This window comes from Lepus europaeus, chromosome 3 (genome assembly GCF_033115175.1).
Source record: "Lepus europaeus isolate LE1 chromosome 3, mLepTim1.pri, whole genome shotgun sequence".
NCBI lineage: Eukaryota > Metazoa > Chordata > Mammalia > Lagomorpha > Leporidae > Lepus > Lepus europaeus.
The window spans coordinates 6209846-6235568 of NC_084829.1; the positions used below are offsets into that span (position 1 = coordinate 6209846).

The following is a 25723-nucleotide window of genomic DNA, read 5'->3' on the forward strand; positions in this document are numbered from 1 at the left end:
GACCATCAGAACACAGGAATTATGGACAGGAACTGGGGAGAAATTCTAGAGCTGGGAAATACCAATTACTGAAGTGAGAAATTCAGCAGCGAGTTTCAGTAGCAGATCTGAGCAGGCAGAAGGCAGAATCAGCCAACTTGAAGACAGGCCAATGGAAGTGATGCACTCCGAACAATAGAAGGAAAAAATAGGAAACAAATAAACAAAAGGATGAGTGAGATAGATCAAGTGTACCAAGATTCTAATCAGAATTCCACATGGACAGAAAAGAAGGTGGCAGAAAAATATTTGAAGAATAATAGCCAAAAAGTTCCAGATTTGATGAAAAACATTGTGTGCATTGAAGAAGTTAAAAAAAGGCCCCAAATCCAAGTAGGATGACCTAAATCCACAGCTGGATGCATCATAGCCAAACTGTCAAGAGCTGAAAACAAAGAATCTTTAAGACAGTGTGGGAGAAGGGATGCAATGGTCAAAGGAATAATCAGTAGAGTGATTTCAGTATTTTTTCTTATTTTCTTCTTTATTTTTCCTTTTCTACTTCTATTTCTACTTGATACTACATATAAAGGTTAACTCAAAGTAATTCCCAGATCTAGATGAGAAGCCGTAAAACTATAAACTTTTAGAAGGGAAAACATGAATACATCTTTGTGACCTCAGATTAGATACTGGTTTCTTTCTTTTTTAAAATTTATTTTTATTTATTTGAAAGGCAGACTTACAGAGAGGTAGAGACAGAGAGAGAGGTCTTCTATCTACTGGTTTGCTCCCCAAGTGGCCGCAACGACTGGGGCTGGGCAAGGCTGAAGCAAGGAGCCAGGAGCTTCTTCTGGGTCTCCCATGTGGCTACAGGGACCCAAGCACTTGGGTCGTCCTCTGCTATTTTCCTAGGCACATTAGCAAGGAGCTGGATTGGAAGTGCTGCAGTCAGGACTCGAACTAGCATCCTTATGAGATGCTAGCACTGCAGGCTAGTGCTTTAACCTGCAGCGCCACAGCACTGGCGCCCAGATATTGGTTTCTTAGATATGACAATGAAAGTATAAGAAACCCAATTACAAAAAAACCCTGAATTTTATTAAAATTAAACTATTTAGTACATTAAATGGCCCCATCAAAAAAATGGGAAAAAAATAGGAGAAAATACTTTCAAGTAATATATATTATTTGGGACTTGTACCCAGAATATATAAAGAACAGTCACAATGCAATGATTCAGAGACACATAATCCAGTTCTAAAATGAGACAAGGGTTTGAATAGCCACTTTATCAAAGAAGGTAAACAAATGGCCAAAAAACCCATGAAAAGATGTTCATTGTCGTTAGTCATTAGGAATATGCAGATTAAACCCACAGTGAGCTACCACTACACACCCACTAGATGGCTAGAATCAGAAAATGAAAACAACTGGGACCGGCACTCTGGCAGAGGGTAAATCTGCCACCTGTGATGCTGGCATCCCCTGTGGGTGCTGGTTTGTGTCTCTGCTCCACTTCTGACCCAGCTCCCTGCTAGTGCTCCTGAGAAGGCAGCGAAAGTTGGCTCAAGTGCTTGGGTCCCTGCCACCCCCATGGCGGACCTGGATGAAGCTCCTGGCTGTGGCTTCGTCCTGGCCCAGGCCTGACTATTGTGGTGAGCATCTTGGGAGTGAATCAGCTGACGAAAAATCTCTCTCCCTCTCTCTCTCTCCCCTTCTCTGTGTGTAACTCTGACTTTCAAATAAATCGATAAATAAGTCTTTTAAAAAGTGGAAAATAATTATGGACAAGAATGTGGAGAAGTTGGAAACTTCTGGGCCGGGCTGAAGCCAGGAGCTGGGATCTCAATCCAAGTCTCCCACGTGGGTGGCAGGGATCCACTGCTTGAACCAGTGCCTTCTGTCTCCCAGAGTGTGGGGTAACAGGAAGTTGGAGTCGAAAGGGACCTGGGACTTGAACTTAAGACTCCAATTTGGGATGTGGGCACTTTAAGCGGCATCTTAAGTGAATGCCAAAAGCCCATCCAACATATTTGTATTCTTTGGAAGTACCAAATAACATTTTTCAGCCCCATTTTCAACACTCTAATATGTATGTATTCAGCGTGTATTCTTAGTTCCCTAACGATAGATTTTTGTGGGATAGTTCCAGGTGATCTTCATAAATACGATGTGTTCAAAAATGCGGTGAATGAGATAACATTTGAAAATAAACATCTTCGATCACCATTCAAAACTGGTAACTTGGATGCATCATAAGAGAATTGTACAAACCCTCACACGTTGAGCAGCTTGGTCTATATTCAGATTTTTTTCTATGCCATTTTATTTGAAATTCATTTTCAGATCCTTCTGTTTTTCATCGTGATTAAAACTGAAGATGATTTGGGGTGGGCATCTGGCATGCGGTCAGCTGGCACTGGGCTGCTTGCGTCTTATGTCAGAGTTCTTGGGTTCAAGTCCTGGCTCTGCTCTCCACTCCAGCTCCCTGCTATGCACACCCAGGAGGGCAGTGCTGATGGCTCAAGTACTTGGTACTCAGTGGCTCGTGTGGGAGACCCAGATTCAATTCCTGTTTCCTGACTTCAGCCTGGTCCAGGCCTGATGGTTAGAGGACACTGGAGGGGTGAATCAGCAGATGGGAGGTCCATCAATTGATCAAGCTATCTATCTATCTATCTGTCTATCTATCTATCTATCTCTGCCTTTCAAATCAATAAAATAAATAGCAATTTTAAAAAACCCTAAAGGTTATGAGTAATAAAAGTCCAACTATTTGGAACAAAGAGAGCATCTAAAGTAAAGATGGAACAGTCTAAATATCAAAAATGCTCCTAGAATCTGTAAAGCACCATACAAGTACCAAGCACGCAGCACATATTAGGACGGCATGCTAGCTGAGGCCGGCTTCCCGGTTTGAAAGCTAGTCAATTTCTGCTCTTAAATGTGCTTTGAAAGGACTTTTAAAAATAGATTCACACTGTTATTGCAACACAGACTTATTTTGCATTTGGAGTTAAAAAAACAAAACAACAGTACTCCTTCCAAAAAGTATGGAAATAGGGATTTTTTTTTAAGAACCAGAAGCACTGAGGCTGGCCAAACAATCACAAACATTGACTGTGATGTCTTCAATTCCTGTTTCTTTTTTCATTTCTCCCCCTGGGGAGCTGAAATGAAGCCAGTTTGCAAATAGCACCTATATACCAGGGAGCAGCTCCCAGCCTGGCCCCATGCAATTCACACAAAGCAAACAACAGCAACTGCACACAGAGGAATGGCCTGGCTGGGAGGAGAGTACAATCTGATTAAAAATTGGGGCTGGAAAGGGTTCTACACCCATCAAGACCAAACTCTCAAAGTTACATATGAGACCATAAAGGCCCAGAGAAGTGGAGCAGCTTGTCCAGGGTCACTCAGCTAACTGGTGGCTGGGCTAATCCTATTGTGTTGCAAATGAAAGCCAGAGAGGACAAAGGCTCACTAGATGTCGACTGACTTCCATGTTCTGCCAGGATGCGCCAGGTGAGAAAACACAAAACTTGGGCTTCATTTCCACCTGGATCAAAGACTGATTGTTAGACTGTTGCTGTTTTGAGTGAAATGTGCTAAATACCTATTAACTGGCTCACAATTATTTAAAAAATTAAATTGGAGAAAATAATCAAATCGACTTAACTTCAAAGGAAAGACAAGAAAGGAGATTAAAAAAAAAAAAAAACCTGTTCATTCTTTCAGCACTCAGGGTTTCGACAGTTGCTCTGCGTATCATAGAAAATGTTTAAATGTCCAAGCAAGATGGTCTCCTGACCACCGGCCAGTGAGCTGGACTTTGAGAAGCAGCCAGGGTCTAGTCACGGGTTTAGGGTCCACCGGTGCGTTCAGTTCGCTTCTCTTTGTATCCACAGGCACGGACAGAACATGCCCACCTCATTTGTATCCTATTCTCCAGAGAGGGATATGGGGCTACATCTTGGTAAATCCACTGTAAGTTGAAAATATTGTAAGTGGAAAATGCACCCTCTCTCGCATGCGTGCTGGCTTGGAAGCACCGCAGAGCATCGGGGGTTTCTCCTGGGGACCCTGGGCTGACCAGGAACTGTGTTCACTGTAGCTACTCAGCAACGCCAGAGACAACTGGACCTCACAGTGCACGCCCAGGGACAGATCCAAGTTCAACGGTCCAAGTATGGCTGCTCCTGGGTGCGGACCACTTTCATACCGCCAGGAAGTCAAAAGATCCTAAGTGAAGCCACCAACCATCGTAAGTTAGGGACCATCTTACTTTGTCAGGAAATCAGCAATTAGGGACCATCTTACTTTGTCCTGAGCAGGATGAATGGGGCACATAAGAAGGCTTACAAACTAGATTAAGGGAGCCATGGGAGCAGTGGGCAGGGAAGCTGCTGGTTCCAAGAGAGCCTGAAAGACTGTTGGGCCCTCTACCTCTAAGAAACCCCGGGGTAGGAGACAGAACCTGGAGGGGATGCTGGGTGGATAAGAGCAGCCAACCCCCACCCCCAAACAGCTAGAACCCTACCTGCTGCTCGTGGGTGCACAGCCAGAGTCATTAGACCCCTCAGGGGGCAGGGTGGAGATCAAGGGGGTGTTGCTTTCATGAAAGGGAAGACAGCAAAGGCCAGATGGGAGGAAGAGGTGCAGTGTTCGGCCATGGTGGCCACAGTAGTGCATCATGGCTCTGGGTGAAAATCTGTGCCTGTCCGCTTGGTCCCCAAAGCCCGCTGATGACTGATAGACTTCGTCCAGCCCTTGAACTAGTGCTGCCATGCCCTGCGGCTTCACCTGTAGGCGAAGGCCGCTTTCCGGACTGCAGGGGGGTAATGGCTTTGACTCCATGGGCACTTCCCATGGGAACAGCTTCGCTTAGGCTGAAAATGCCTTCTCCTGGTTGCCATGCTGCCCAGCCCACAATCTAACCCTCCTTAGAATTGGAATAGAGCGCTGTGTACGTGGTTGTCTCCCTCATAAACAGCTGATGGGGCTGTTCAAGCGCAGAGACCGATCAATTCCTCTGGGCTCCTTAGCACCCAGTATTCGGTCATCACAGTGCACGATAAGGATTTGGGGGATGATGAGCGGATGTTTCGGCAGCTCAGGGGGCATTTAAAAAATGTTTCCGACTAGCACCATTTATTCATGGCTGGTTCTAGGCCCTGCACTGTACTGCATGCTGGCAAAACAAACAACGCTAAACACAGACAAGACTCTGCTTCCTGTTGGGGGTTGCTGGCTGGTGAGTGAGGAGGAGAGAGGACACCGTCTCCCACGCGTGCGCCCCAGCCGAAGGACATGTTAACACTTTCACCTAGCAGGAGAGAAGCCTTTCACTGAAATACCTTCCACGGCCCTAATAAAGTGCTCCCAGCCCCTGTCTTTTAAAGTTATTTCTATTTCCACCGTGCCCTGTGTCTAATGAGGTGATCAAACCGAGCTTGGCTAAGACAAGGCCAGCCACTGCTGTTCCCTGGACATCCAAGTGAGCCTGACTCTCTCTCCTCCGGGAGCCTTCCTGTTCCCATGTGCTGCTGGGAAACAGGAAGCCAGTGTCTTCATTAAACTGTCCACAGTGATTCACAGGCGCTGTCCCCAGAGCCTACACATAACTCAGAAGTCATCAGCTCGCTGGGGACAGGCGGCTTAAATTGCTCCTTCCAGGACATGTTTCCTTGCGTCTGCCTGCTCAGTTTTATTGGCCGCCCTGGGGTCCAATTACTCTGCCCTACTCCGTGCCCTTCGGAGGATCCTGGACCCCCCCCCCCCCCCACTCCTCAACAGCCAAGGAGTGTGGCTGGTGTTCCCTGTCGGTGTCGACAGCGAGTCCACTCCATGCAAAATTACAACCTCTGTGAGATGAAGTGCTCTCACAGGGGAGAATCAGGGGGTAGCAAAACCAGGGGGTAGCAAAATGAGCTGTCCATCCCTAACAGTCCATGGTCACGGAGAAGTCAGAGCCAAGGATGGAGCCCAGATTTTGTCACTTGGCTTTGGGGTGCAGTCAACCTAAAACACTGCTCCCCCCTTATTCCAGCTCCCCCTCTGAAACTCCCTGGCTTCTTCTCAGGTCTGTTCTTACAGAGAAGGCAGGAGCTGGAGCAAGGGGCACACACACACACACACACACACCAGGCGGGGAGTAGACAGGCTGCAGTGGGTTTGTTTGACGAGAGCCTGCAGAGGGAAGCCAGTCTGGGGTTGGGGAGAGCTCGAGTGAGGACAACTGCTGCTGAAACCCTTGCTGGAAAAACTGTTGGGCCCTATGCTGCCTGCCTGTGCCTCCCTGGGCATGCAGCGGCCACCCGATGCTCAGAAAATCACTCCCACGCTCACCCAAACCTCGGATGAACGTCTGTGCCCTGGCTCCTCCCTGGCCTACCAGCCCTGCAGCTCAGGCAGCTCCTGCCGCTCAGAGCGGCTGTCACTCATTCTACGCAGTATCGAACCTCCCACCTTGCTAAGTATGGGCTGAGTATCACCAGCTAAAGGTCTTGGGGCCAGAACTTTGGGATTTAGAATGTTTTCCAATTTTGGTATATGCTCATATACAAAATGTAATTTCTTGGAAATGCATTTATGCTCCATATACACCTGATTGTACACGTAGCCTCAAGGTAATTTTACACAGTAGCTTTCGTCCACCTACATTTTGACTGCAACCTGTCCCACGAGGCCAGGCGTGGAACTGTCCGCGTGGGGTGTCACGTCCTGCTCCCTTTGGAATGTTGGAGTATATTTGGTTTTGGATGTTCAGATCAGGGAAACTCACTCGGTATTTAACCTGGACGAACTCATTTAACCGTCCCAGCCACCCCAACAGGAAACAGCAGCTGCTAAGATCACCTTCATTCTGAGGAGGAAAACTCAGAGAGGTGAAATCGTTCTCAAAGCCACACAGCCAGCGGGCTGTCCCAGCGCAAGCTGACACAGGGGTATGGCTGCAGCAACTCTGGACCGGTTGACACGTCCCGGGCCAGTCCCAACCAACCTCTTCTGTCAGTGAGGGTCACAGGCGTACTCATGGCTCCCCGGAACACCTGGAGCTTCTAAGGTACCCCAGTGTTTGTACGGGGGATGCACACTTTCTGCTTTCTCTTTAGCAAAATGCTCCCAAGTGGCAGTAATAGCACAGTCAGCGTAAGACACGAAGCACCCCTCTTTTTGGACTGCTTAATGCTTTTAGGTGGCTGGCAACATATTGCTGCCAAGAAATTCCAGCTGTGCCACTAATAACAAAGGCAATGATAACAGCTAACAGTCATTAGACACCAGTTATGCTCAGCTCTGTGTTCAGCCAAGCAGGGAGTTGGGTTGTCTTCACATTGGAGGCACAGAGAGGCTGTGCTTTGTTCAAGGTCACACAGCAGTCAATAGCAGAACCAGGTAACCCTGTGCCTCTGATTTGAGCCTCTCCCAAGCCAGTGAGCGTCAGCCATTCAGACAGGCAGATGGGCAGCTGTCACATCTGGAAACTTGTCACGAGTCAGGCGAGGGGAGGGAAGAGGAGCCCAGGGTGGACAGGGCAGGGTGGGCGACGGTGGGGGCCCCGCGCCAGGGCGATGGGATATTGGAGGAACACAGAGTGTCAGGAACAGGAAAGGAACTTGGAGCAGGGAGCTAGGAGAGGAAACCGTGGCCAAGGACAAGAGGGATCAGCTTCACAATGTTGTAGCAGCTCCAGTTCTGTCTCTGGCCTGGTGGCCGTGCCCCTTGGATCTTGCCATGGGAGACATTTGGGCAAAGGAGAGGGAGGAATCGCTTTGAACTGCACTTGGTGACTAAGGGAGTGTGTGTGTGTGTGTGTATGGAAGAGATGAGTGGAGAATGCCAAATAATTCCGATTTTGCCATTCTGGGCTGTCACAGTGCGCAGCGATTTTGGTCTGTTTCTGCCCATTCCGCGTGCACAATGGCTCTGTCAATCGCTGTTCAAGTTACAGAGCTGAGGTTTTGTCTCCCCCAAGCTCTCCAGCTTACCACGGCTCGCTCTTTTCCCTCCAAAGAAGTGTGCCATCTTTTTACTCATGGCAGGGCTTTGCTATCACTTCCGTGACTTCCTGCTTCAGACAATCTCAAAGGAGCGCTTGCCACCACTGATGGCGAGTTACAGCCGGACCCCTTCTTGTATCAGGGGCGAGTTCAGGCGCTTCTAACTTTTAATTCCTCTTAAAATGAGCGTATAACTTCCTACCACCCCAGTGTGGACGTTTTTCCAACTGACATTGCTTTAGCTTTGTTATTTTCAAGTAACAACTGGATTAGACACATTTTGGGCTTAAAAAACTCCAGCTCATTCAGTGCCCGACACCAGCCAAAGAGTACCCTCCCACTGCCTCCCACAGAGACCTTCATAAATACCCTTCCCACCCGAACTCTGAGGATGCCCTAGCCTCCTGGCACTGGGCTCATCTGGACTGTGTGGACCCCAAGGAAAAGGGAATTTCTTTGGGACCTTGACCTCCCTGTAACCAGCACGCGACGCGATGCAGCTGTTCAGGGCAGTGAGAGAATCATGTGGTCGGTCTATTTAAACAATTGCAGCTTACTTCTGTTTCTATCTCTGAATGCAAAGGGAGTGTGTGGGGGCCAGGGACGTGGCGCAGTGGGCAAAGCCTCCACCTGTGATGCCAGCATCCCACATGGGCACCAGATCGAGTCCCGGCTGCTCCATTTCCAATCCAGCTCCCTGATGATGCACCTGGGAAAGCAGTGGAGGATGGCCGGAGTGCTTGGGTCCCTGCACCCACACGAGAGACCAGATTGGAGTTCCTGGCTGCTGGCTTCAACCTGGTGAAGCCCTGGCTGTTACAGGTGTTTGTGGAGTGAACCAGTGGAAGGAAGTTCTCTCTCTCTCTCTCTCTCTCTCTCTCTCTCTCTCTGTCTCTTCCTCACTCTCTGTCTTTCAAAGAAATAAGTAGATCTTTTAAAATGGAGCACACAGTCAAGGAGAACCCCCTGTTTTACATGTAAGGAGCAATCCTATATCACAGAGGTAAAAATAGATTATGGTTAAGGGCCAGAGGCACTTGGGGTCTATTCGCACCTTACCAGACGTGTGACCTTGAGCAAAGCTCTCTGGCCTCAGATTCCTGATCTGTGAATGGGAATATGACCAGTGTCTACCTGGTAGCGCTGTTAAAACAATTAGATAAGATGGTGTGTGCAGAGATCGGTATACAGCAAGCACATAATTAATGCTAGCTATGTTACTCTTCGGACACTGATGTAGAGAGTGTTCACCTTCAATATCTCTGCTATAAGCTACACCGTGAGCTCTCGAAGGCAGAAAGATACTGAGATAGTCCTAGGCAGCAGCTAGAACCAGCCTTTCTCAATTGCTGTTGTCGTCATGGGTGATCAATTCTTACTTCTGGGAACTCACCTGCCCATTCAGTGTCATTTCGGATTCAGGAACTAAAACATTTCTTTGACAATCAGATATTTCTGCCTATGGTGTCGACTGGTCTTTAAAACAGAGGAGAATGGAAAAGTAGGCAGAGAAAGTCTGTGCTGTGGTGCAGGTGCAGTCCACTGTAATGTGATAACAATGAATGCCCCTGTTAATCGGACTCACCACACCGAGTCCTTGGTGAGTTTGGAGCTCACGTTCCCGTCTTCTTCCAGGAAGATGTCCATTTGCAAATTGGCATCATTATCGTGGGCCGAGGAATAATTGGTAATGACTCTTGCTGGTATTCCAAGGCATCGTAGGACTACAGGGAAGAACAGACCACGCGCTTAATAAACACATAGCAAAGACTCCTTTCTCGCATGAGACTTTCTTTACCAACACAAAACACCTCCCCAGATATTCCCTATCGAAGGAGGACAACTCCAGCCCCATGGGCGCTGCAGAGACAACTCTTGTTCTGCCATCTTTCAGCGCGGCGACTGGGACCATGGACAGCCAATTGCAGCATGGTCCTGGAAGCAGATCCCAAGTGTTTCTAATCATGTGGTCATTGAGGCAGTATTATTTGAGTCCTGTTAGTGGGATCACGCTGAAGAAAACAGCTACAGGGCGTTAACAGTGTCCAGAGCTTGTCCCCAGTGGACCCTGCACTTCCAGCTGGAACTCTCTCGTGTGACACTCAGCGGAGGGTGACACTACAGATTCATTTTAACTGTTGGATAATAAATTACCTGGCAGCATCTCTTGCCATATGTACCTATCGATTAAACTGAATCCAAATGCCCTCCCTGGCTCCCAGGACGCCAGACATCAGGGCTCATTGGAAATAATTTGGCTGACAATTTTAAGATTAATGACTTGGCTTGCCTTTTTTTTTCCCCTCCCTCTGAATAGTTTAGCATTTTTAAGCAAAGACTATGCATCCCCTTCAACAGAACAACCTTGGAAGTCCAAACTTGAGTCTGCGAGAGACAGCAATGCCCTTCTTCCTGCCGGACCTGACCCCTGACCTCAACACCTGAGACGACCGTCGTGGCAGCCACCCCCACCACCACCCATCCTGCCCTTCCTCTATCCACCTGCAGCCTCTACCAACACAGCCTGCCCGTAGAGCAGAGGGCGCTCTGGTTCTGCTTCTGACTCAGCAAAGAGAAAGGTGATGTTCGACTTCTGACTCAGCAAAAATCCACGGTATGACGGTGGGAGACTTGTTCTGGAGTCTGCCTTCCTCGTGGCTTTCAGACAAGTGAGGCACTTGGGCCATCTTCCGCCACCTTCCCAAGGTGCATGAGCAGGGAGCTGCATTGGAAGCGAGCAGCCAAGACTCATGCCAGCACTGCAGCTTAACCTGCGCCATCCCCTCTGCTTTTCCTTAATTTGCTACAACACAGGGATTTCAGGCACAGATCTGATGACAGCTTTTTACACAGAACACAACAACGGACGTGCCCTCTGGTTCTCAGTGCGACGACGTGGCCGCGGGCACGGTGGGGCTGGGTCTTTTCCGTTTGCCTGCGGTCATTTTACAAGGGCGGCTGCCTGGCTGTGGAGCTTTGAATGGCTTGGCTTGGGAGTCCTAAGGGAGGGGACGCCCTCTAACCTTTGCCCATCGCGAGATTCCAGCTTCTCTCTAGAACTCCTAGAGACTTCTAGGAGACCACACTTTGGGCTTTCATTGCTCCCCAGAAACAGATACTCCGCTAGCCTTGGGTCTACATGCTTACATGTAAGACTAAGAAAACAGTCTTAGATCCCGGGAGGAAAGACAGCAACTCGCAGCCTGTCTACCTGGATCACTGTTTCTTAGAACTGTCCCAGTTTTGAACTGAAACACACAGGTTTCACATCGTTGTAAGAAGTGGCCTCACCCCAGGCATCAGCCCGCAGCCCCTTTGCTATGGATTGAGTAGGACATGGATCACGAACTGCAGTAGACATCAAACCCCAAGGCTGTCACTGCATGGCTCCAAGAGTAGAAGCTGAAGTCAGCAGAGGTATGGAGGAGGTGGGCCTGGTGGGAAGCCCTTGCACCCGTCACGGGGGACGTGATGAGGGGTCTCAGGAAGCTTGAGTGCGGCTCAGCTTCTCCTGCTGCTTCCTGCTGCATGGGGTGATCCCTCCTCTGCGTTTCCCACCACTGCCATCCTCCAAACAGATGCTTGACCAGTGTGGCTGCCAGACCTTCGACTGTGAACCTCCAAATCCATGAACCAGAGAAAACCCACTTCTTTCAGAAAGGCTACTCTATGGCTGAGAGCTATCACACCCTCCCAGAACATTCTTTGTTAATTAGGAGGAGAAAGGACAGTCCACCCTGTGCTTACTGTCTCTCCAAGACTGTAGAAGTGAGATGTGAATGAAATCATTACCAATGATGAAGACACACTGAAATCAATGTATTTTTAAAAATATTCACTGAATTAACTACAGTGCTCTCTGGGCTGAGAGAGGCAAATGCCATTTTGAAAAATGATGCATGAGGCTGAAGAGAATAATTCTGTTCCCATATGTTTTACTCTGCAGATGGGATGTTGGGTGGATTGAAAACAAGAGGGCACCCTGGGGAGGTAAAGGTTGTTTATTATGCTCCAGTATCTAATTGCTCAGAGGCACTGGGGCCCAAACGCAAAGATGGGGATGAGATCCCTGTCACAATCCCGTCGATAGCAGGGATAAAAATTGTGGATATATTTATACAACTTCCCCATAACAAATAAGCAGGAATGTATCTTTCCTTATCATTTACTATTTTAGCTTAATCTTTTTGAAAGGTGGCATCCTTACTTGACCTTCATGAGTGATGGGATACCTGGGAAATAGTCCATCATTCTTTCTGTCTGGATCCCACAGCCAGAGAGAGACTCTGAACTGATTTGGCCCAGCAAAATTTAATTATGCATTGACTAGAATCCCAGAATACTCACCCGTAAATTCTATAGGGCCAACAGGGACTGCCAAATCTCCTTTTCAGTTTATAGATAAAATGACTTGAAGTTAAATTTCCTTTGCATTAAAAACAGATTACTCACTTGGATACTTACATGTGTTAAAGACCCCGGCAAACACCCAGCACTGGCCATACCGCACTGGGTTCTCGGAGCTCCGGTATTCCAGTAGAATGTCGACACTTCCAGTCCAGGCCGATGGTGGGACACCATAAGCGTAGATATTGTCCCAGGATCCAACGATGACACCCTCATCATCTTTAGCGTTAATCTAAACGAAGTCATGAGGCATAACAAGGAAGAAATGTCAATTAGATGGGTCCTCTCCAAGCTATGGCTCATGTAAGTCTAAGCTTCCAGTGTCTTCCATGTGTCCTATATGGTGAAAACAGTGCCACTGCTGTCCAATTTACTGACATGTTTCCTGGGAAGGTGATGCGACAACTAAGCATGGGAGGGGAAACCACATAATCAAGGCTGCCTCTTAAGTAGTGTATTTTGTAGAAAGGTAAAGTTGAATAGTGGCAAAGACGAGTTTGACCTCTTCTCCACGTGACCAGGAGAGGATACACTTAGGACACTTGGTTTGGGCTAGAATAGTGCAGAATGAATGAAGACGCAAGAACAAAACCCGTGTAAGAGGACAAACTCAGCAGTGATCTTGTGTTGGGGGAAGGGGCCTCAAGCCTGGCAAATAAGAAATCACTGGTCTAATGAGATTTGGCTTTTGTGATAAGTGGCAGACTCTAATGAAATTTTTAATGAAATAAAAAGCTAGCAAGTGCTTCCATAAGAACCGTTAAGAGTTAAGAAGAAAATAAATCCTTGTAGGTGCCTTACAGAGATGGTGTTTCAAGTTTTTTTTTTTAGGGGGCCAGTGTTGTGTCACAGAAGGCAAGCCAACACCAGTGAGGCTAGATGCTCCATTTCCAATCCAGCTTCTGGCTAATGCTGGGAGGCAGCTTGTGATGGCCCAAGTACTTGGGCCCCTGCCAGCTGTGGGAGTCCTGGATGGAGTTCCAGGCCTCTGGCTTTGGCCTGGTTGTTGCAGCCATTTGGGGAATGAACCAGCAGATGGAAAATCTCTCTCTCTCTTCCCCACTCTCTGTAACTCTGCATTTCAAATAAACAAATAAAATAAATATTTTTAAGGAAAGAAATGCAGAATCCCAGGCTCCCTCTGCAGATCACCAAATAAGAATTTGCATTTTAATATGAGCTATAGGAGGTTTGTGTGTGCAACAGTTTGAGACGCATAGGTCTGGGTTATGCTGAAAAGACACCAGTGAGCATTGTGAAGCATGTGTGTTTGGATTATGAAAACCATAGAAGTGATATTAAAATATGGTATTTTATGTCTTTACTTCTTCATCAACTAACAGCTCAACCTCAGCACCTGCCCAGATCCCTCTCTTGGAATTGCTATATTTTGTTGTAGAACAATGTCTTCTCCACTCACATTCATGAGTTCACTGGGAGTAGAGATAAAACCCACATCTCTCAAAATTCTGACAAGTACTAGCAAAGACTTGTGTTGGTACACAATAGGTGTTCAATACTCAGTTGCATAGTCAACAAGTATATGACCACTGGACATGGATGAGTAAGAACTTACTCTTCTGAGTTTGACAAAAGGCCAATCAAGTAGAAGTAAAGGTTATTGGTAAGTCAGAAACAGTATGAGTAGAGTGGGGTCCAAAGGAAGGCTTGGAGGGTAGTGGGAGTGGCAGTGGGGATTGATAGAGGGATGGCATGAAAGATCTCGAGGGACAGAGGACTGGAGAGGCCATCTGCATAATGCAAACAGTTTGAGTAGGTGCTTGGTGTGATGAAACAATATGGCAGGTTCAGGAATCTGATGGGAAGTTATACATGGGCATTGTGTAAGTAGGCAGCATTGAATGAAACATAAAATACTAGAAAACACTCAGGATGTGGAAGTGTCTTCTTTGTGAGTGACAAACACTCTGCTGAAGTGTGGGGTTCATCTCCGTACTGAGTGGTGCCTTGCAGATGATCCTCGGGCTGTGCTGTCTGGAAGATTGCTACTCAGATGGAGATGTGCTGTTCTGATACTGTGTCTAGTCAGGTTGAAGTGAAGAATAGCTTTAGTCATTATCCAGTTTATGTGCTCAATGTTTTAAAAAAAATTCCTTGGTGTTTTCTGAAAGACCTTGTTCAGCTAATTGTAAGTTCATGCCTTTGATGTAAATTTTGGCTTTAGCCTGTAAATCTGTGGGCTGATCAGAATGGAGTAGAGTTTAGCTAATCATTCTGACTCTATTCCTAATCAATACTTCTTACAGGTGAAGTGGTTATTCTAAAACTTGTATGTATTATAATGAATTCTGAAGAGTGTCTTGCTTGGCTATGATATGGCTTGGTCGTTGTGGTTTGGTGAGTAGATTGATCTTAGAACTCACATTTCCATCACCCTATCACTGAGGGATGGAATGAATCTCAAAGGTAAAAGTTCCTAAATTCTAAACTATGCTTCTGATGACTGATTTTCCAATAAATGACCATTAATTAAAGGGCTATTTATAGCATAAGACTGAATTCAATTGGCTAAGGGGAGAAGTAAAGGAGAAAAAAAAAATCTCTTTTCTCTAAAGACCTGAGCTGTTCTGGTGCTAGATAAATCACAATTCACTTTTAATAGCAAATTTGCCAGGTTAGCTACTGCTTTCTAACGGGGGCATTGATTTCTTGGAAGCTCAGACACTGAAGGAAATAGGTCTTTACTTACAGACATAAAGGGTTAAAGTAGTATCTCTCTCCTTGGACAACAAGATATGTGTGGGAGATACTTCAGTGGCATCCTGGTCCTTATGGTTTGACACTGGGTCACGAACTCAGAGAATGACTGGTGGCAAAACAAAAATCTCCTAGCCTTGGGTGACTGGAGGTCAGGTAGATAACAGGAACCCTGAGCCGTGGGCAGGAAGTGTTCAGCTCTTTTTAAGGTTTCACTACATTTCCTTCCCTACAGTATTGGGAAATGAAAAGCTAGTCCTCCCCTGCCTGGCCGCAAGTTATTATCAGAAACTCATGTGCATAACGTAAGGCAGCAAACTTCAAATTCTGATGACAAGACAAGAATGAGAATTATGGCGTGGAGCAGAAGGGTAACAGGGGGCAGCTCGTATCTCTAACCCTAGCCCTAACCCTAACCTTAACCTTAACCCTAACCCTAGCCCTAGCCCTAACCCTAACCCTAACATAGCCCTAACCCTAACACTAGCCCTAACCCTAACCCTAGCCCTAACCCTAACCCTAACATAGCCCTAACCCTAACCCTAACCCTAACCCTAGCCCTAACCCTAACCCTAACCCTAGCCCTAACCCTAACCCTAACCCTAACCCTAGCCCTAACCCTAAGCACCAGATTCACAGATGCTTTATTGGCAAATCAACAAAATCCCCATATTTCTCATTCATGTTTCAAAAATCTGGAAAGAAAGACACTGGATGAGAATGCTCATCTTTGCTCTGACCAGAACAGTGGGAACAAGTGCTATGGAGAAGTGGGTAGGAAGAGTTCTGTCTTAAAAGAAGTAGAGACTCTGGTAACCCAATGGGGAAAGGACGCCGTGAGATACCACCAATGGGAGGGAGTGGGTTCTTAAGGAGAAACTGAACAGAATCTTAAAGGAAAGAGTAGAGTCCAATTATCCTAACAAAGCTTGTCTGCCTCTGCAGAGAAACTTCATTCCTGACTCCAATCCCCTACAAGGTAGTGAAGAGCAGGCACCGTGAAGTACATTGACTTCCACTTGACATCAGAGGAGAAATCAAACTAAGCTTATATGGAAAACAGACTCGAGATTGCTCTGTTTGAGTCCACAGAATACCTGGAAAAGAGCTGTGTAAACATGATCAGGAATAGAAGACCAAAAAACATCAGGGGAGTGGGAGATGGGGCAAACAGATTGCGAAAACAACTATGGAGGGAAAATGAAGGACTCACAAAGTCTTAGGAGGTCCCAGACCTAAATAGAAGAAACTGAGGACCAAACCACATTTTAGCAGGACTAACACTAATACACAAACTGCAGGAAACAGACTAGACACTGTTGAAAATACAACTAAAGACGTGGAAGACAAGCCAAAGAGAAGTAGAGAACATGCTAATGAAATACACTCATTATTAAGAGGGCCGCTAACAGTTATGAAGGACAAAGATGACAGAACAGAAAGATAACTGCTGCCCTTAGAATAGAGAACCCAGGCCGGTGCCATGGCTCAATAGGCTAATCCTCTGTCTGCGGCGCTGGCACCTTGGGTTCTAGTCTTGGTTGGGGCTCCAGTTCTGTCCCGGTTGCTCCTCTTCCAGTCCAGCTCTCTGCTGTGGCCCGGGAGTGCAGTGGAGGATGGCCCAAGTGCTTGGGCCCTGCACCCACATGGGAGACTAGGAGGAAGCACCTGGCTCCTGGCTTCGGATCTGTGCAGCGCCAGCTGTGGCGGCCATTTAGGGGGTGAACCAATGGAAGGAAGACCTTTCTCTCTGTCTCTCTCTCTCACTGTCTATTAAAAAAAAAAAAAAGAATAGAGAACCCAACGGATGAAACAGGAGACACATTCTTAATGTGAGAAAAGCTCAGATAATTGAGAAAAATTGAATCTAAACACTGAAAGAGCAATCTGTGCTCCAGGGTAATTTGTTCAATGCTTGGGAATTTTAATTAATCTGAACTTAAGGAAAAAGAAATAATTGTCCAGCCATTTAGTCAGAAAAAGCAAATTAGCAGCAAGGGAGGGAATCGGGCTGTTTATAGACTTCTCCATGGCATCATGCAGTGGCAAAATACTTCATCAATATTTACACAGATCCGGGAGAATGAGAAGATACCACAAGAATCTTCTGCAGAGCTACAACGCTGTGCGAGTGCCATAGAGGCGACCACTCATTGCCAAGCATGGGGGTCTCCGAGGCTATAGTAGCCACCCCAGCCAAGCCTCGTGAAACGTGATTTCTAAGTGGATAAGGGCTAAGGACCCCAGAACAGAGACTCCACTGTAAAAGAGTCAGTGGGAAGAAAAACTCATGTAAAATAAGCATCTTTGAGAACTCCAGTTACAGAATAACTTTTTAAAGATCTGTTCTATCTATTTGAAAGACAGAGCCACAGAGAGGGAAGACAGAGAGAGAGAGAGGTCCTCCATCTGCTGGTTCACTCCCCAAACGGCCACAATGGTTGGGGCTGGGCCAGGGTGAAGCCAGGAGCCAGGAGCCTCCTCCAGGTCTCCCAAGTGGGTGCAAGGGCCCAAGCACTTGGGATGTCCTCCACTGCTCTCCCAGGTGCACCATTAGGGAGTTGGATAGGAAGTGGAGCAGCTGGGACTCGAACCAGTCTAATTTGCTATGTCACAACACCAGCCCTCAGAAGATGTTTTAAAAATTGATAACATAAAAACAACCATCACCCTAAGAAAAAACTTAGACATGAAGGAGGAAAGAGAACAGAATGAAAATGTTAATGTTTTAAAGTGTTGATCTCTTATAATTAACCAACACCATCTAAAATTAAAATTTAATTTTAAAATATGTAATTACTTTATACTTTTAATGGATTTCAAAACTTTTAATAACTTTAGAAAGATGTGTTAGGAAAAGGTATCTCCTATAGTGAAGAAACATCTATTTGAAGTTTAACATTTCATTGTAACTTTTTCTTTTGTAAAGGCAAAATTTAATGAAGTTAAATAGAATTTGAGTGCAATTAAGTTTATGCTTCTGGGGTGGACATTTGGTCTCACAGTTAAGTTGCTGGTTGGGACACCTGACTCCCATGTCGGAGTGCCCGGGTTCAAGACAGCTCTGCTCCTGATTCCGGCTTCCTGCTAATGTGCACCCTAGGAGGCAGCAGGCGATGGTCATGACCTTGGGGCCCTGCACCCCGTGGAAAGTGGGAAACCACGACTGAGTTCCAACTTCAGACTTTTGACCCAGCCTTGCCCTGATCACTGTGAGCATTTGAGGAGTGAACCAATGAATGTAAACTCTCTCTCTCTCTCTTACTCTCTCCCTTCCCCCTCTCCCCCCTTCTACTCTATCTCAAAAAATAATTTAAAAAATATACTTACTTTAAAATTAAATTGTATGACACCATTTGGCAAAATACCAACAGATCAATAGGAACAGAGAAATACACCCATACAGACACACGTGGACTAAATGTTGACAAGCTTACAAGGACAATTTCATAAACAAAGGATGATGTTTTCAACAAATGGACCTGGAACAATTGTGTATTCATATGCAAAAAGTAAAATTTGATTTATACCAGTATCATATAAAAATTAACTCAAAATGAATCATCCATCTAAATGCCAAACCTGAAACTATAAAACCTTAAGGTGACACAGGATAAAATTGTATGACCTTGGGATAGGAAAACATTCCTTAGAACACTAAAAAAAGCATTATCCATAAGGAAAATATTTGCAAGTTGGACATCATCCAAATTAAGAAACTTTGCTTTTTGAAAGCGAAGAGAATGAAAGATAAGCTTGGAAGGGAAGAAGACACTTGTAAATCATGATCTGTACCTGAAGGTACAGAACACTTGAAACTCAATGACGAGAAAGCAAATGCCGCTTAGACACCTGAGGAAATGCTCGAACTGCTATGCCCAAAAGGTATGTGAGGCAAATCCGCGCAAGTGAGGATGCTCAATACCATCGGTCCTCAGGGAGACACCGCTTCACATCTTAGCAAGAGGACTCCACACACCTTTAGAAAGACTGAAATTTAAAAGACTGATCATGGGGCTGGTACTGTGGCATAGTGGGTAAAGCCACCGCCTGCAGTGCCGGCATCCCATGTGGGCACCAATTTGAGACCCGGCTGCTCTACTTCTGATTCAGCTCCCTGCTAGTGCACCTGGAAAAGCAGTAGAAGATAGCCCAAGTGCTTGTGTCCCTGCGCCCACGTGGGAGACCCAGAAGAAGCTCCTGGCTCCTAGCTTTGGATCGGCCCAGCTCTGGCCACTGCAACCATTTGGGGAGTGAACCAGCGGATGGAAGATTCTCTCTCTCTCTTTCTCTTTCTCTTTCTCTTTCTCTTTCTATCTCTATCTCTATCTCTATCTCTATCTCTATCTCTATCTTCTCTATCTCTATCTCTATCTCTATCTCTATCTCTCACTGTCCCTTTCAAATAAATAAATAAATTTAGAAACAAAGACTGATCATGTCAAGTGTTGGGGAGGATGTGGAACACTTGGGGCTCTTATGCTACCTGTGGGTATGGAAAATGGCACAACTACTTCGGAAAACAGCAGACAATTTCTCAAATATATTAGATCTCACTCTTAGGCATTTGCCTAAGAGAAACTAAAACTTTTGTGTCTACAAAAAGATTTTCACAAACGTTCCTGGCTTTATTTGTAAGACTGGAAACAGCCCAACTGTGCATCTGTAAGTAAATACGTACACGGATAGCGGTTCATCCATACCATGGAGTATTGCTCATCAGTAAAAAGAAATGACTGCTGATACAGACAATAGCATGGTCCAATCTCAAAATGCACAAAAAAAAGGATGAGAGAAGCCAGAGAAACAAACAGTAGTCGTGTATGATTGCATTTCTGTAACATTTTCTTTTTTTTTTTTTCTTTTTTGACAGGCAGAGTGGATAGTGAGAGAGAGAGAGAGAGAGAGGGAGAAAGGTCTTCCTTTTTGCTGTTGGTTCACCCTCCAATGGCCGCTGCGGCCGGCGCATCTCGCTGATCTGAAGCCAGGAGCCAGGTGCTTCTCCTGGTCTCCCATGCGGGTGCAGGGCCCAAGCACTTGGGCCATCCTTCACTGCCTTCCCGGGCCACAGCAGAGAGCTGGCCTGGAAGAGGGGCAACCGGGATAGAATCTGGCACCCCAACCGGGACTAGAACCCGGTGTGCTGGTGCCGCAAGGCGGAGGATTAGCTTGTTAAGCTGCGGCATCGGCCACATTTCTGTAACATTTTCAAGTGCACAAATCAATGTATGGTGATAGAAAGTGGGCTAGTGTTTGGGGAGGTCAGGTTGGCATGATACAGTTGGAGGGGGAAATGATAAAGGCAGCACTTGGGGGTGTGGATATGTTTATTATTTTAAATCAGTGATGGTTTCATAGGTGCATGTCTATATTAAAATGATCAAACTGAACAGCTTAAACATGAGCATTTCATTGCCTACTGAATCTCAATAGAGCTATATAAATGTAATACTTTTAAACTAGACTACTATTCATAGTATAGTATCAAGCATGATTTAAAACTATATTTATCTATTTAAATATTCATGTTGAGCTAATAAAATATTAATGAATGCTATTTCTTGGTAGTGAAATTTGGTGTTATTTTCTATGGAAAGTGTTTTCTTTTAACTTGATTTTAGCTAACAAATAGCAGTTGCATAGTGCAATGTGATATTTGATCTATGTGTACCTTGTAGAAAGAGTCAATCAAGCTAATTAACACACCTGTCACTTCACCAACTTACAGTTTTTGCAATAAAAAAATAAAAATGTTTTCAGTTAGTAATTTTGAAGTGTACGTTATTATTAACTGTGGTTGCCCGCAGTGCAATAGATCGCTAGAGCTTATTCCTCCAGTCTGGCCGCAGGTTTGTACTTTGTGATCAACGTCTCCCCCTCTGCTTCTGTGTCACTCTGCTTCTACGTCAGCCACGTCAGCCACTGGTACGACTTTTCTTCTCTCTGTGTCTAGGAGACTGAGCCTTAAGATCCCACATAGAAGTGACATCATAAAATATTCATCTTTCTGTGCCTGGCTTATTTCACTTAGCAAGATGTCCTCCTTATCTCGCACAGAAGACAAAAATCAACTCAAAACAGATGAAGACTTACACAGGAGACCTGCAACTGTAGAACTACTGGCTATGGGACCCTGATCTGTGCAATGGCTTTCTTGGATCTGACACCAAAAGCTCCAGCAACAAAGGAAGAATAAATGGGATTACATCAGACTTCAGAGCTGCTGCATGGCCAAGGGTACAATGAGCAGAGCGAATCAGGAGGAAATATTTGCAAACCACACGGCAGATAAGGAGCTAACACCTAAAATAGGTATGAAACTCAATTCAACAATAAGCAAAACAGAAAACAATAAAAAATAAGACTACCACATGATCCCAGAATCCTACTTCTAGGAATATGCACAAAATAATTGAAATTGGTATGTCGAAGAGGTATCTGCACTCCCAGTGCTCACAATAGCCAAGATATAGAGGCAACCAAAGAGTCCACTGACAGATGAGTGCATAACGCACGTTTATACACAATGGAATTCTATTCAGCCTTAATAAAGAACATTCTGGAAAGCATTATTTTTTAAACGTTCATCTTTAAATTTTTCTGGGTTGTTTGATTTTCTTTTCAGCATTTTTTTTTTTTACATGAAAGTTACTGGAAGTACCTGCCAAGACGCTAACTGTGCTGTGAGTGTAGACACAATTCTTATTTTCACTCTTATTTTGAATGTTTCAAATTTCTCCAAATATTTGTCATAAGAATATGAACTTTCCCTTGTGTGTGAAAGCAGGTGCCCTGTGGTGTGGGCTGCTGCTCTGATCTTAAGGTTCAGGCCACGGGCAGTGATTAAATGGGTTTGTTCCAATAGGGAGGGGTTAGCGACACATTTGAGGGCTGGAAAGGGAGGCCTGTCTCTGTCATTCAGGAAGTGGACCATCGGGGACTGGGGCCGTGCGGGGAACGCACAGGGAGCACAGGGCCTCTTGGGTGGAAGGCCCTCTGTGGATGGGTCGGCCGCAGGAGGACTGGCTGTGCTTGGTTCCGAGGGAGTGGAGCTGCCACCACAGGTGGCCCACCCTGACCTTGGGGCTTGCCCTTGGAGTTATACTGGATAGATCTTCACCCTTGAGTGAGAAAAAGTCCTGCATTCGATACAGTTCAAAGGACAGAAAAAGCCTTAAGACATGATCCATAGGGGACCTCTCTCCCATTTGGGCCGTGGGGCCTCAGCTGACTTTAATTTGATGCTGACAAGTAAAGAAACGTGGCATTTCTTGATTCTCTAACCCTCTTCAGCACAGAGCTTCACGTTTTGTATACTTGATATTTTTTCTGCTTCCTTTAAAAATACATGAAGGTATGTTCTTCTCCTGCATGAACATTATATATGGTTATGATATAATGACTTTTCTCCATGATAAACCTGTCGCATTCTGTTAAATTTCATTGTTCAAAGTTATGTCCTCATAAAGTCTAGGATTTCTGTAACTCTTTTAGAAAACAGTTTTATGCATAACCTTGTCTATAACAGCTTCTCAAAGATCTTTTGATATAAATTGAACCAGGTTCAAAGGCATAGAGTTAAATTTGGGAAGGAGAATTACTCCTTCTAGAAGGTCTTTTCTAGGGCTTGTGAACCACAAGTCTTCAGCTACATCTTGGGACAACTGATCCGATTCACTGGCGAAAGTGGCGTTGTGCCTGTTAAATTGTACCCAGTGGTACCATGGGGTTTTGTACAGGTACCTCCGCGGTCACCATGCTGGGGACATAGAGGTGGGGACAGGGTATTGGTGGCGGGAGCCACAGTCACCACCTCTCATCAGTAACAGCTTCTCTTCTATGTATTTGAATTTAACTGGTATTTGAAGGTAGCAGCTTGAAAAATTAAGATCATATCAGGGTCTGCCTCTTGTGTGACTCTGCCAGTCACCAAGCTCTGTCCCAAGGACGGGAAGGGAGGGAACCCTGCTCAAGACGAGGCACTCCCACGGGTTATTCCTCCCAGCAAACACACACACGAGAAGTCCTACACAAGTTCTCTTTCTCCCCTTGCCCAGCACCCCAGCCTTGATCCTGTCTGGGATTTCATGACATCACTAACAGCCAGAGTCACACACTTGATCCAAAGAGCAGAAATCCACCCACCATCTCCTTGGCTTTGCGAAACGGTGGGGTTGCTGCTATTGGAACTGTCACTCTCTGGGTTCCCTTCCACACCCAAACTCCCGTTTACCTGGTCAATGCTTTTGGTTCTTTAAAACTCAGCTGGTTTGTCTCTGGATATCCTTCCCTGTTGCTTTGACTGGGATGCCCTACTCTGTGCTTGCACAATACTCTTTATTTATTATCCTATCACATTGCATTGTGCCATTGGTTTGATTGTCTTTGTTCTCATTATCAGACTGAAGGAAGGCATCTTGCTATTTTGACTGTGTGTTCCCAGGGTGGGAACTCAGGAAGTGGTGTTGAATGAATGCATGTGGCCCCACTGCAGAGTGGGCACAGGCTACCTCTTTGTGCTTCTTTACAACATCAAAATAGCAGCTTAGTTAGAATGGTAGCAGATATTGTGTTGGAACCAACAAGCTGTTCTTAAAATTTATACAGAAATGAAAATGATCTAGAATAACCAAAACAATATTGAAGAAGAAAAAATAAAGTTGGATGACAGTCTGATTTGAATATTTACTGTAAAAGCCATAATAGTCAAGACTGTATGTTATTAGTATAAGGATAGACAATAAGCCTATGGAACAGAATAGTCCAGAAACAAATCAATACTCACATAGTCATTTGATTGTCAGTCGAGTTCCCAAAGCAATTCAATAGGGAAAATGACAGCCTTCTTAACAGCTGAAAGTACTCGCAACAAATGAAAGTTTTCCTCCAACAAATGTTGTTGGAACAAATGGAAAAACTGGGGAAAAAATAAATCTTGACCCCTACCTCACTCCATGCAGAAAGATAACTCAAGGAAGATCATAGAACAAAGGGTACAAGCTCAATTTACAAAGCCTTGAAATGCCTCAAACAATATAGAAGATATAGAAGAGTATTTTCATGGCCTGAGGAAATAAAATGCTTCCTGAGTAGTACTATAAAAAAAAAAATGGACTCCATAAAATTTTTAAAAATTTGTTCTGAGGGCCAGTGCTGTGGTGTAGGTGGGTAAAGCTGCCACCTGCAGTGCCGTCATCCCATATGGGTGCTGGTTCAGGTTCCAGCTGCTCCACTTCCAATCCAGCTTTCTGCTATGGCCTGGGAAAGTGGTGGAGGATGACCCAAGTGCTTGGGCCACTGCACCGGGGTGGAAGACCTGGAAGAAGCTCCTGGCTCCTGGCTTTGGATCAGCTCAGCTCAGCCATTTGGAGAGTGAGCCATTGGATGGATGGAAGACCTTTCTCTCTGTCTCTCCCTCTCTCTGTCTGTAACTCTACCTCCCAAATAAATAAATACAATCTTAAAAAAATAAAGAAAAGGTGTCCAACATCATTAGTCACCACAGAAATAAAAATTAAAACTACAATAAGATGTCACACTACATACACTACAACAATTAACATTTTAAAGCTGAAAACATCAAGAGTAGGTGACATTGTGGGAAAACCAGGACTTTTATACATTGCCAGAAGGAACGTAAAATGGCACAACCATTTAGGAAAGCTGCCATGTTCTCAATAAAGTTACTCCTATGCAGATTGTATGATCTACACACGCCACTTCTAGCTGTTTACCCCAGGCATCTGAAAATAAAAAGGCTTCTGCAAGAGTGCTCACGGTAGCTTTAGTGATAATAGCTCCGAACTGGAAATGTCTACAAATGTCCACGACGGGTGAATGGATGAACACCTTGTGATATCAAACACAATAAAGTACTACTCAGTAAAGGTAAGGAAACTAGCAAAGACACACAACCATTCATGACGCAAGCCAGTGCCCTGCACACTGTATGGATTCATTTATGTGAATCTTAATAGAAAAGTCTAGTTTATTACAAGAAATTGGAGTAGAAGTGTATATATTTTGATGGGGGTGGTGATTATGCCAGTCAACATTCATTGAACTTTGTCTTGAATGACCATGCTTTTTATTGCATGTAAATTTTACTTCAATTTTTTTTAAAGCTGATAACCCAACTCTCATCTACTTTGTGAAGAACATAACTACTAGTATGACAGACAGAGCAAGAGAGATATCTTCCATCCTCTGGTTCACCCCCCAAATAGCCACAATGATCTGGCCTGGGCCAGACCAAAGCCAGGAGCTTCTTCCCAATCTCCCACATGGGTGCCAGGGGCCTAAGGATTTGAGTCATCTTCCACTGCTTTCCCAGGTACATTAGCAGGGAGCTGGATCAGAAGTGGAGCAGCTGGGTCTCGAACCAGAGCCCATATGGGATGCTGGTGCTGCAGGTGGTGACTTTACTCACAATGCCACAGCGCCGGGCCCTGCTCTGCTTCTGATCCATCTCTCTACTGATGGGCCTGGGAAGGCAGTAGAAGACAGACCAAGTGATTGGGTACCTGCCACCCATTTGGGGGTCCCAGATGGAGTTCCTGGCTCTTGGCTTCAGTGATCCAGCAGATGGAAGATTTCTTTCTCTTGGTGTCTTT

General features: G+C 45.4%; 1 protein-coding gene across 1 annotated transcript in view; it reads right to left on the reverse strand.

The window, feature by feature from the left end:
• Positions 1–25723, reverse strand: part of F13A1 (coagulation factor XIII A chain) — a 163516-nt gene that overhangs the window by 56704 nt on the left and 81089 nt on the right. Inside the window, exons 6-7 of the mRNA XM_062187323.1 lie at positions 12450–12624; positions 9571–9709 (exon numbers count right to left, since the gene is read on the reverse strand). Of these exons, the coding sequence (XP_062043307.1) occupies positions 9571–9709; positions 12450–12624 (314 nt within the window). The remainder of the gene's footprint in view (positions 1–9570; positions 9710–12449; positions 12625–25723) is intronic.